We start from the raw sequence: 13,970 nt of genomic DNA on the forward strand, positions 1-13,970 counted from the left end.
GCAGACGATCTGATTGCGTTCGTACAGCAGAATTCCTCGCAAATCTGCAGGAACAGGTGTTGAAGAACCCTGGCATTGGAATTCCGGCTTTGTTCGTGGAGTTGCTAACTGTAGTCAAGCCCTGGATAACAAGGGTAGCCAATGGCAGGCCGTATGTATGGCAGCAGGATTCGGCCCCTTGCCACACCTCTGGGAAAAGTCAAAAATGGTTGTCTGAAAATTTCTACGACTTCACCAGTCCAAATGTTTGGCCTCCAAACTCCCCAGACCTTAACCCCATGGATTATTTAGTATGGGGCGCAGTTGAAAAAGACACCAATCGCACTTCCAGTAATACAAAAGCCCAGTTAATGGATAAAATTAAAACAGTTTTTGCGGCCCTTCCCAGGGAGACTGTAGCATCAGCTTGTTCGAGGTTCCGAAGCAGAATTGAAGCTGTGATCGATGCTAATGGTGGTTATTTTGAGTAAATCTTGTTGATAGTATTGTAATTAACTCTGCCTGTAATTTTTTTTGTCAATTCATTAAATTTAATAGATACAAAGAAGATTTTCTTTTTCCTTACGAAACTGTCAAATTTATCCCGAACACCCTGTATGTGTATTAATATACATATATTAACCCACAGTTTTTTTTAAAAAAATAGGTGCATGTGTGTAATCTTATATATATATATATATATAAAAGACTCTGTATAAGTATATCAAATATATGTTACAATTTGAATGTATGATTATTGATGAGAGTTCAAAGTCACTAATTTAGAAAATTGTAAACTGTCATTCTGATTAGATTGGGCTGTTGTTTAAGTCTGTCTCAAATTTGAAAGGAGTTGTGTGAAGAATTTTTGCATTGTCCCATTGAATCCTCTGGCTAGTAGAAACATAGATACTCCATGTTCCAAAAGATTAGATTTTTCAGCTTGGAGGAAGTGGATGTTTTTCATATGTTCTGAACATTGGACGTCTACATAGACTAGTAGGACTAGTCTAGCCGAAATAGGAGAGATTGTAGGAACAAGGAATCTGGTACATTCCCAGGTGAGCCAAGCAAGGAAATTTGTCATTTGGGGAAGGCAGAAATGGAAGAAATCTTGTTTATTGATTAGAAGGTTGTCTGCAATTCAGTCATGTCAGTTACTCGATGCATAATCCCACAAATATAACATGGTGTTGGATATCCCATCACATCAAAGTGCAGAACTTGACACTTTATTATCTGACAGTCATTATCGTTTTTCCACACTTCCAGCCTATAACAAATAATCCTGTAAACGATATATATCAGTAGCAACTCTGATTTCCCTGCCTATCTTTGCATCATCAGCAAACAGGTGAAGATCTCCTGTCAGGCCCTTTCCAATATCATTGATATACAGAATAAACATTAATGGTTCAAGGACTGATGCTTGGGATATAACCCTGGTCACCTTAAATCTGGCAGATTCACTCCCTCCATATACCACTTTCTGATACCTGTCCTCAGCCACCCACTTAACCAAGCCAATAGTTTACATTTCAATCCCATATTCTCTAGATTATCATACATTCTTTTCATTTCTGTGGGATCTTTTCTGAGTTAAGATTCAAATTATACAAAGATGTCAAGGACCTGGCCACCAGTTGAACATTCCTTTAGCAATGTGCTGATATCCCATTTGTCCCTGTTGCTGAATTCTTATCCATGCAAGATCTTTATAGCCTCATTGTCATGCACCGCTATCTTTTCATTTCATGTAGTGAAAGGACTGCACACTATGTTACATACATCAGGTTGACAGATCTTGACAAAGTCAGCACTCATTATTCAAATGATCACTTCTAACACAAGGATACTCTGCAAAGTTATTCTTCCACATTCATTCTTTCTTTTATTTGCAGTATAACAATTAAATTATTTTGCGAGCACAGCCAATTTCTTTTCATACTCCAGCTTAGCTTTCTGTACACTAGTCGTAACTTTTCTGGCTTGCACTTTATATATTTCATACTTCATCTCTCATGATATTCCTTCCACATCGTCTTCTTATGGATCTCTTGCTTAATAAGTTTGTTAATGAAATATCCATTTCATTTCAATCTTATTTCTTCTTCTTCAAACTCGAGAGACACATTCAGATATGTCATTCAAGCATCTTTTCAAGGCTTCCCATGCACTGCTGGTATCCTTCCCCATTCAGTTACTGATAACATAGAACCAAAGATAGTATTTTCCTGAGTTTGTCATAATTTATAGTCACAGTACAGGTTATATGCTACATCGTTAACTGAGACCCTTCCCAATACTAAATCCAACACTCTTCGTCCTTGACAAAACTGTTAATTTTTAGGGAAAGACAACGTATACTATTATATTAATTAAAAAATTTTAATTAATACTTCCTATATTTCGGTAATGTTACATTACCATCTTCAGGTAGCATAAAAAATAATGATATGTGCACGCCGGCACTAACACTGAACAAATATGGCTGAAGACAACAACTGAAGTTGATCCTAGAGTCCTAAAAGGTGCCACCTAGTGGGCTAAATTCGGTAACAGTAGTCTTGGCTGTTGGGCTGATGTTCTAAGAATGCAAGCTTCCCATATTTGGGGCAGTCTCATGCATCCAAATTTATTGAGGTTTGGGGAGGTTTTTTTTTTTTTTTTTTTTTTTAGAAGAGTGAGGCTGATTCTAGGAATAATCACTCATATTTAAACTTGCTGCGGTGTAGTAAGGTGGCTTAATTCCAGCATATTTTATGGTGGGTGTCCAAAGCATGGTCAGCAAGTCCTGAGTGGCTGTATTGGTGGAAATGGATATAATCCTTAAGTTCAAATATTCTAATATTAGCTGTCCTGTCTGTTTGGCCATAGCAAGACAGTTTGTAGGTCCCTTGTAGTTGCAAACTGTCTTGCTACAGCCAAGACATATACTGCTAGTTTCTCTTGTATACTCTTGGAGACATATACTCCAAGAGTATATTCCAGGTAGGTCTAGGGGAAGTGGCTGGTCCTTGGGGGAGCGGATAAGAGATGCCAATTTTTTATATGGTTTGTAACAAGTTGTCAAGTCATATTTTTTTAGGATTTTTGTTAACTTTTCAGAAGTACCCCAAATATAAGGAATGGTGATAGATTTAGAGTAGCCCCTGTTATGGAGGGGATGGGGGGGGGGGGTTGAGGTTAATTAGTCTTAATATTTTTTGGATTTTATGGGGGTTGTAGCCATTGTAGAATATATTCCATAACTACAAAGGTGTTAAATTGTAGAACATTTAACACCTTTGTAGAATATACAAAGGTGTTAAGAATATAGTATTAAGTTTAGTAGCAAGGGTATTGTTATCTAAACTGATTAATTTTGCCCTGTTATATAGGGTTTTTATAATCCCATAATTGTTGGGGGGGGGATTTGCTGGTGAATGCATAGGATTTTCTGTAAACAAAAGCCAGGGATCCATCAGGTTTGCGTGTAATTTTTGTCCTCGAGTTGTTTCTATCATATGCTGCTCGAGAAAGTTGTCTCACAACAGCTCGATAAATTCTCCTTCCTTCTTATGAGTTTTTTCTGCTACCCAATCAATATTTGGATAATTTAAGTCACCTATAATAGTTATTCATTTATCACCCACCAAGGTAATTTGGCAATGTATTTATTTCTTCATCCCCAGCAAATGAACCACAGATCTATAACAACACTGTACCATATATTTCATTCTGTTAGCCTCCACATCACACCAGATAGCCTCAAATTCATTTTATTTTTTATTTCAAAAATGAATAGAATGATGTAGCAAAATCTGTTATCTTAACTAGGGCATGTTAAAACTAATGAACAGAAAAAATATAATTTATTTATCAAAGTCTTTTTCCCCCCCACAGGGAATTTTTGTTTCAATTCCCATGATTAAAAACTAACCTTCTGCTAGTTAATAATAATTAGCATCTAATCATGTAATAACTCACCTACTCACCACTCCTTTTGCTCTTTCATCAATCTCCTCCTTCATAAAATGATTACTATGTTGAAAACTACTGGCTAAATCCTTTACTTGCTCTATATTTTCTGCATGATTATTAATATCTGTTTCTAGAAGCTGTAATACAGATATAGATATATATATATATTTTTTTTTTCTGCCATAATTATACAAATAAAATTTTATACAGTATGACATTTATATCGTATATAAAATATACTACATACTATGCAAAAATGTTTACACTAGACATTAAGAAGTGAAGGTAGATATTAATTAAATGGAAATTCAAAATATTTCCATGGCAAAACACCACTGAAATTAGAAAGTGGGAAAAAAACTTAACCAAAATTTAGAATCCAATCAAAACTGTAAATTTTATAAACTAAATGAAAATTGTGACACGTGCATATGTGCATGCATGTGCACAGATATATAAAGTAATACACTGTAAAAAAAATAATATCTGATTTTGATTCCATGATGTCTTACATAATACACTGTTTTCAACAGATGTAGAATATAACTAAGTTACAAAGTAACTGAGTAGCATTTCTCAGAAATGGCTACTCTACAAGAGATCTAGAATGCATGTTAAGTGCCACACCAGCACAAACACACACAAAATGCCACATAAACCAGCAATTTAATAATACAATTTCACAGTAAATTTTGGACACCTTCTCTGAAGTTTTAAAATTAAAACTATGCAGTCTCTTTCGTTAAGCAGAAACACCTGCTCACTAAAACACATAGTAGTTACAGAAATCTTGCACATCATGCAAGAGCATGTTATATTTGTGCAGAGTGTTTTACATAAGTAAAATCAAACTAACCACAGAAGAGAGAGAGAGAGAGTGGGAGGCAATGGAATACAGCACAATAAAAAAATATGTAGAATATAAAGAATATATAGTATCCTTTTCAAATACATTTTAACAACATGCACCTTGGATATCAACAATGGAGTCTAGGAAGAAGAAGGAAAAAATAATTACAGTATCAATCACATTCAAAGATAATTCTGATGGACAAGGAATTTCTACAAACTAAGGTGGATATAAATACAGTCAATTCTCTGATATGAATGCTTAGATGTTAATTATCACTCATGTTCATGTTTAATCAAAAAAGCACACATCCCAAGATAATGATTAACTAAATTTATTTAGCTAATTAGAGTACTAAGCCGATATTTTGCCTTGTTACTTATCTCTACACATCTCAAACCTACAATACTACTATGGGGTGGCATGTTCTCCATTTCCATTTGGCCACATGGCAGGGACATGTTAAAAATGTTTTAGCACATCTCAACATCAGAGGATCCATTTCACAATTAAAAATGAAATCAATAATTGTTTACCCTTCCTTGACACTCTAGTCACACAGCTATCTAATGGATCCTTATCCTTTTCAGTCAACAAAGAACTTACCCACTAGAAGGCACATTTTCAATATAGAAGAAGACTAGAAGGTACTGGATTTAATAGGTAGCCAAGGTTTTGGCCACCAATATTGAAATTATGCAGAACACAAATAGCTGCTGGGTCTTATTTTATATAAATCATGTTCTAAATTAGAAACAAAGTTGTTCCACAATTCTCTGTCTTTTTCTGCCTTCTTTTTACTAGGGCTCTTATTCTTTTATATTCTATTTCATCTTCTAATCTTTTACTGCTTAACCATTTATGATATGCTTCTTTTTTCATTTTGATTATTTCTTTGATTGAATCATCCCATATCTTCAGTTTTTTTTTCTTTTTATTGAATTTTCTGATCTTTTTTTCTGTATGTAGTGTCGTTTTAATATTAAGCCATTCTATATCTATTTCTTCATTTTGTTTTACTTTTTCTAAATATTGGTTAATTCTTTGTTCATATAGCCATTGTATATTTGTATAATTTAATAATCTAGTTTTATAAAAAAAAAAAATTTTTAATTTTCTTTCTGTTCTTGTTATTTGGAGCCATTTAGGTGGTAGTCTTAATTTTATTTTAACGAGGAAGTGATCACCACTTATTCATATCCTCTGTGAACTCTAACATCTAAAGAAAACTTTGATGTCTTTTCATTTAAGATAAAATAATCTAATATTGATTTCCATCCTCTTGCTGCCCAAGTATATTTATGTATGTCTTTATGTTTATAGAAAGAATTAATTATTATAAGATTATTATAAACTACAAAGTCAATCAATTTTTTACCATTCCTGTTTAGGGAATGTTCTCCATATATTCCTATATTATCATTAATTTTCGTGTTTCCAATTCTTGCGTTTAAGTTTCTTGCTAATATTACATAATTATTTTTATTTATTTTATTATATATATTTTGACTGATTATAAAATTCAATATCATCATCTTTTCTTCTTTCTTCTGGGGCATATAAACCAATTATTGTTAAATAACCTCTATCTATTTTTATTCTAGCTTCTATTATTCATTCATTCCATAATTCATAATATTTTGAAAGGGAATTATGAATCCATATCACAACACCTGCTTGTGTTCTTTGGTCTTTGTCGACTCCACTATATATTACATTAAAATTTTCAGTTCTCATGGTTCCTTTTAATTTCTTTTTTGTTCCAGTGATTACTACTATTTGAAAAATTCTTTCATTTAATATTTGATCTAATTCTATTTCTTTATATGCTATTCCTCTTATGTTCCAGTTTGCCATATGTATTATATTTTGTCGTTTCCATTTTCGTTTTACCTTTTTCGTTCCAGGGTCATTTTCCATAGATTCATTTCGAATACCTTTCTCTGGTGGCTTAAAAGTAATATAGTGTTCTCCATGTCAGCTTACTAACCTGGTGATGGATAGTCCAGTGGTAGGGCTGCTACTTTAAGGCTTCTGAACTTGCCTTCTTCCAAATTTAAATCCATAGGAGAAATAAGGTATATTGAAATGGAAAGAGCAGATTTTAGAGGGGAGATAAATTTAGGCCAGAAATGGGAAGACCCTATAGCCCCCGAGTACTCTATATACATTGGGTCTTATTTTATATAAATCATGTTCTAAATTAAAAACAAATTTGTTCCGTGATTCTCTATGTCTTTTTCTGACTTCTCTTTTAGCAATGGCTCTTATTCTTTGATAATCTATTTCATCTTCTAATCTTTTACTGCTTAACCATTTATGATATGCTTAAAATAAGAAGAGTTGGCTGATAAGGCCTTATAAGAAAGATTAAAGTGAGTGGATCTTCCTCAAAGTAAAGGAAGAAGAGGATAGATCCAGCTAGGGGACCATGGGAGTGCCACTAACCTTACAATGATGATGATTGCCCCTTATGGCCCTATTGGTCCACAAGTCCTTATTCAATATATTCGGACCACCCCACCATATCTGGTGGGCTCCTCTATCTGCCACTTAGGGGACATGCTCTCCAGAGGTTAGAGGGTCCCCCGAAAGAGGACTGACCATTTTGATAAAAAATCTTTTTAAAGAATTAAAACCTCTTTTGTAGGCACATTAATAAAGAGAGAAATAATATCAAAACTTGCCATAATTTTTGAATATGCATGTCTTTAACAAATGAAACAAAGTGTTCCGAATTCTTGAGAAAGAAGGTGGTCGAGCCTGTTAAACTTTTTAAAACCTTGGTCAAATGTTTTGAAAGATATTTCAAAGATGTTTCTTCAGGCTGAAGGTCCATCTTAATACTAACCTTAGCTATAACCTATCTGATTGTCACTCTTCATCTATCCAGCTTTGGTGTTCATGAGAGATCATGCTCGAGTGAATGCACCCAACAATACTATGGCATCCAGAATGCTTTCAAATGTCAGTAACACATTTGAAAGGTAACTTATACTTGTTGTTTCTCTTGTAATGTATATTTTTGTATTTGTCTTTTCCTGTTATGAACCCAATTAAGTTTTCTAAGATGAAACTAGTTGTGTGCTCAAATAATAAATTTTTTTCTTCATATTTTGGTATTTCTTGGCTTCTAGTCATTAAATTTATTTAATTATATCATATAGCCTAGTAAATCCATTGCATCAAATACAAAACCTACACACACACACACACAGGTACTTCACAAACTTTCTCATCCCTCCCCTCAACTCCTAGCAATATGGTATTATAAAAACTAATCAACAGAACCTTCAAACTTCTTTCAATCATACTTCTAACCAGGAATCCCTCAGAGATGAACTTAATCATATCTGCCCACATCTCTTTATCTAATGGCTACAATATCAGCAGAAGTAACAAAATTCATTTTCCTCCTTTCCCTAATTCATGACCCTCTCCATATGCAAATTACTGTAGTACTATCACTATTACCTATATGTGGAGTATTTCTAAAAAAAAAACAGCCATAACTTTAAGAAAAGACAATCTCTGTACTGCTCTCAAATCTTGCATAAACTGGCTGCTCTTATCTGCTCTCATTTCCTAGTTGTTTATAAAGTTCCTTGTTCCTGAAAGTTAGCCTATTTTGACCAGAAGATCAGCAAAAATCCAGTTGGAAGAAGAAAAGAAATATATTCACTGCTACAACTATGGTCACTCACATTGGTCTAACAGACTAAACCTTGAAACTACACAGAGAACTGCTTTGTTTCATTGCTTAAATGTGAGGGGATTTTTTTAATTTGCAGTTCCCCTTAAAAACAACCTTTAAATATATGAATATCAATATATATATATATATATATATGGATATTTACAATGAGTTGCCCTGGTGTTGCACCACCTGTAGACTTGAACTACATTCAGGCGCAAACTTAACTGTTTGCTTACTTGGGATTAGGAGAAAAATAACCAAGTTTATAAAATTACTTGGTAACTCTAATATGCATTACCCAAGTTAAAAAAACTTATTTACATATATATATATATATATAAACTTTAAATATCCTGTTTTATAATTATAATTTTTTTTTTTATAATATGGTTGCGAGAAACTACTTCAGATATTCAGCACTGTAATTCTTAGGTGTTACATATAATACCCAAGGCTTCCTACAAGCGTGTACATAGGATGATCTTCCTAATTAGATTATAGACTAAATTTCATTTCCATTTTGTGTTGCTGGGGCATGTGTGTGTTACACACACATGCATATATTTATTCATTTATTCATCTTCAAGGTCCACCTTTCCTAACTGGGTGTGGGGGCAGCAGCTCAAGAGGAACTTCCAATGGTCACGATCCTCTGCCACCAAGCTCAGGTGTTCTGGTGGGACTCCCAAACGTGTCCACCCAAGGATTTGGATATAATCTATCCAGAGAGTCCTTGGCCTCCCACCCTCTGGCTTGGCAAAGAACGCCTGCTGGGGGGAGCCTCTCTTGTGGCATTCTGACCAGGTGCCCGTACCAATATAACCGTGATCTCTCAACATGGAGAAGCAACGGTTGAGTATTGAGGGTTTCCCAAATTGCAGAGCTTATGACTCTGTCGAGTCTTGTTAGTCCCGCAACCCCTCAAAGGAAACTCATTTCAGCTGCTTGGATTCGTGTCCCCATTCTTTTGGTCATTACCCAACTCTCATGACCATAGGTGAGGATGGGGACATAGACTGTATTGAAGACAGCCAGCTTTGCCTTCTGGCTTAACTCCCACTTCAATACTACCGAACGGCCATGCTCCCTCAATATTGTGCTTGCTGAGCCAATCTGAGTATCTAGCTCTTCATCCCACTTTCCATCACTCATGGATATAAACCCAAGGTATTTAAACTTCAACACCTGCCTCAGTGGGACTCCACTCACATGCAGAGTGCACTGGGATGGTTGTCTTGAGACCACAAATGTTTCAGTTTTGGCCACACTGATCTTCATTCCGACATCTGCACAAACAGCTACAAACCTCCAGGGTCCACTGGAGGTCATCTGTGGAAGAGCTAAGAAGAACTAGGTCATCTGCAAAAAGCAGATGTCCGATGCTACATCTTCCAATTCTGACACGCTCACTGCCTTGGCTGTGCCTATCAATCCAATCCATAAATATTATGAAAAGGAGGGGTGACAGAACACACCCTTGGTGGAGGCCAATGGAGACTAAAAAGTTCAGACTTTGTACTGTTTACCCTGACACAAAACTCCGGGCATTCACACAGGGACTTGATGGCAGCTAATAGTTGGCCATCCACTCCATACTCCTGTACTACTTGCCAAAGCTTATCCCGAGGAACCTAGTCATATGCCTTCTCCAAGTCCACAAAACATGTGTAGACATTCTTGGCATATTCCCAAGATTTCTCGAAGACTTGCCTTAAAGTGAAGATTTGGTCAGTTGTTCTTCTACCAGGACGAAAGCCACATTGTTCGTCCTGGAACTTTGACTCAACTATGCTCTGCACCTTCTTTCCAAGCACCTAGCATATACTTTCTCATTCAGGCTGAGCAGAGAGATGCCACAATAGTTGCTGTAATCTCTCTGGTCTCCCTTCTTGAAGAATGGTATTATTATTATGCCTGTCTGGCATTGCTTTGGTGCTCGCCCAGATATCTAAACAGCCTGACACTCGAATCAGCCAGAGAACCCAGTCTCGATTCAAGGCTTTTAGCATTGCGGGCCGAATTTCATCATCACCAGCAGCCTTGCCTAATTTTAGCGATTTTATTGCTAAATGGATCTTCTGCTGTTAGACTAGTGAGAGCATATATTTATATTGTATATAAATACACACATAATTTATGTGTGTTTATATTGTATATAAACACACAATTTATATTGTACCCAGAGACGTCTTTGTGATAGGATTGAAATACTGAAAGCATTAAACTGAAAATTCTGTTTTGGGGACCAATCGTTCGATGCTGTTGGCACACTCTCCCTCAATGAGTCTTTGGACTCCCTGGAGGTGTCAAATAATAATAATAATAATAATAATAATTCCCCTAAATGTTCAACCTGAGTTTTAACCAGGCATCTAAGCCTAAACATACATTTGTGTGTCCAACCTTTCTACATTTAATAAAAAACTGAATTGCCTTTACTTTTTTTTATTTACTCTTATATATTAATAAGTATGAAAATATTTATATGATTTTGCAAATGACCATAAAAAAATATTGATCAATCCATCTGACATTCCATGCATAGGCTAAACTGAAATCTTGAAGTTTGTTATGAATAAGGAAAAAGGAGAAGAGAGAAAACTAAAAGAGGAATTTTAAATTAGAAACAAACACACACACACACACACACACACACACACATATATATATATATATATATATTTTTTTTTTTTTTTTTTTTTTTTGCAGGCATTTGGATTTGAAGTTTTGTATAGGTGTTACCTATATAAAATTATAAACAAGGAATAAAAAAGCAAGTTAATTTCAGTATTACTACAAAATATAATGCATGCAACAAAATTAAATTAATTGATAAAAACTATGTATTATAATTTGACTAAACATTCAAGCATAATTAAGTATATTCTCCTCCCTACTTAATACTGAACAGTATAATATTAACTTTCTAGTATTTTACTGTAACACATAAAAAATCTTATCATATACTTGGTGCTTTTTCAACAAATTTTGTACAGATGTCAGATCTTTCCCATGGTCTTCAGATTGTAACTGATTTTCAACATCATCCATCCAGTAATCCAGATCATCTAGCATTCGGTTGAACTGCAGAGCCTACATGAAAACAACAACAACAAAATTACATAATGAAACAGATGAATGGTTACTACACTACTTTAACAGTTTAATGAATGAAGTTATTTTTGAAGGACACCATTTCTATGATATATATATGAATATTTTTAATATAGGCAGATATTTATGATGAAGATTTTCCAGTAACTGAAAATTATCAAAAAAGCATGCACATAAAGTAACTTTTATGTGCATGCTTTTTTGATAAATATTCATATAATATATATATGAATATTTTTAATATAGGCAGATATTTATGAAGATTTTCCAGTAACTGAAAATTATCAAAAAAGCATGCACATAAAGTAACTTTAAGAAAAAGAAAAAAAAAAGTTTTTTTATAATTAAGTCTATCCTGTTTTATAATTATAAAATAATAATTATACACAGGAATATTGTTAATTAATTATATTACTGTTCAGTCACTATCACTTAAGATGATGTACCATTTATTATATATGATTATAAATATTTTGACTATTATGTAAAAGAAATTTCCTTATGTTTTATAATAATTACAGCATTATAAATGTTATGACGCTATTGAACAATATGGAAAAAATAAGAAAATATACTGATCTCTCATATTCACACAAAAAAAAAAATAAAAAATACTGCATTGATAGTTGCTTTATACTTTTAAATATCCATTTGTTAATGACAGCTAGGATTTCTGGATCATTAAAGTTCACATATCTTCATTTGCAATAAAATTTAGTAAGCATTTTGTTTTATATATCTTATTTTATATGATCTATCCCCAACACAGCTATCCTTAAATTTAGGTTAATAAATCTACAAAATGTTAAAAAGTTTTCTTAGAATTTTCGAAATACAGGTTCATGTTACTCATTTCATACAGCTTTCATACTTGATTTTCAAAATATTGAAGATCTAAGAAACCTTGGCCATTACAACCTATCCTAAAGCTATAAATATCCACTGACCCTACATTATACTAACTAATTTGCAATGAAATCAAATAAAAATAAAATTCGATCTGAAACTTCCATCAAATCAGAATCCATTCCCAATTTTTTGTATCATCTATATAGGGAACATGCTCATCTATATACTCACTCACCCTTCATAATTTGAGGACAACTGCTTCCTCAAATCAGCCATAAAGATTCTTTTCCACTCCCCATATCTCATTATTTATGATCAACTGCATGCTTAGCAAATATTGGTCATCCATAGGTAATTTTAAATATTTTTCTATTCGAGATACCATTCATGATTTTATTCTACCATAATCAATTTGTACAATTATCCAGTATCAGTTTACACATTATTTATTTACTTTTGTTGGTGCTATTTTACACTATTTATTTATTTTTCTATTATTTATATATCAAACAGTTTTTTTATGATCTTGGTCAACTATGATTCAACTCTAAACAAAAGAAGCAACTAAGCCATTCAACATGCTTACAGCTCCTGAGGATAAATCTCATCTTTTACTATCTATGAATATGATATATCAATGATTCAATTTTTAGTCTACAATATTCAATTGAATCCTATGCCTTAATCACAGTAGCCATAAGGATGATTACTTAGGTGCACTCTTAAATGTTAAGCTTGCTATATATACTGTTAAAATGTTTACTTATTAACTTGTACTTATTAAATTTTTCTTGTTAAATATTTTTATCATGATAAAAATATTAAATAACATCTTATGATTATATCCAGGTGTAGAAGGGGAAGTGTATGGACAGCATCTGACAATGTATTACAAAATACAAAATCAAATTTAAATTTTGTGAAAATGGTACCAGAGATGAAAAAAATACAATTACCGAAATAAGCTATGAAAATACTATTCAAAACTATGATAAATAATAACAACATCGGATAAAATTCTGGACAAGCAGAAATACCTGGTAAGCATCCTGCAACCGCTCTCGTTTTAAGGCAGCCTGGTCTAGAAGCTGCCTCCATAATGTTTCCAATTCCTGTAGCTGAGTGTGTATTTCTGTAGAGGCAAAATGACCACCTCCAATAAGTTTCTCACCTTCTTGTGTTACACCATCAACTCTTCCTTTATTAGCTGAAAGTTCAGCTTCAAAAGCAGCATGCTTCTGGATTTTGCTAAGAAGATTAGATGGATCCTGATATGATTCATCAAGTGCAACTTGCATTTTTTCATTAATCCATCCACCAACCTAAAACAAAATAATTATTTAAATTTAAACTCCAAACTTTTAATTTAATGCATACTACATAATTTAATGGATCATTAAAATAACAAATTTGTTTTACTTTAATTTACATCAATTACTTACTAGAAATATAACAAAAATAATTATGCCAGTGCCAAGCATGCAACGAACAGTCATGAGTTAATAATGAAAAGACTAC

At 33.5% G+C, this 13,970-nt stretch overlaps 1 protein-coding gene across 1 annotated transcript in view; it reads right to left on the reverse strand.

Moving 5' to 3' along the window:
* Positions 1-13,970, reverse strand: part of kst (spectrin beta chain, non-erythrocytic 5 kst) — a 687,893-nt gene that overhangs the window by 156,301 nt on the left and 517,622 nt on the right. Inside the window, exons 62-64 of the mRNA XM_090398802.1 lie at positions 13,490-13,774; positions 11,457-11,582; positions 3,949-4,079 (exon numbers count right to left, since the gene is read on the reverse strand). Coding sequence (XP_090254928.1) covers positions 3,949-4,079; positions 11,457-11,582; positions 13,490-13,774 — 542 coding nt within the window. The remainder of the gene's footprint in view (positions 1-3,948; positions 4,080-11,456; positions 11,583-13,489; positions 13,775-13,970) is intronic.

Source organism: Typopeltis vanoorti, chromosome 10 (genome assembly GCF_054136105.1).
Source record: "Typopeltis vanoorti isolate ZY-2024b chromosome 10, IOZ_Tvanoo_1.0, whole genome shotgun sequence".
Taxonomy (NCBI): domain Eukaryota; kingdom Metazoa; phylum Arthropoda; class Arachnida; order Uropygi; family Thelyphonidae; genus Typopeltis; species Typopeltis vanoorti.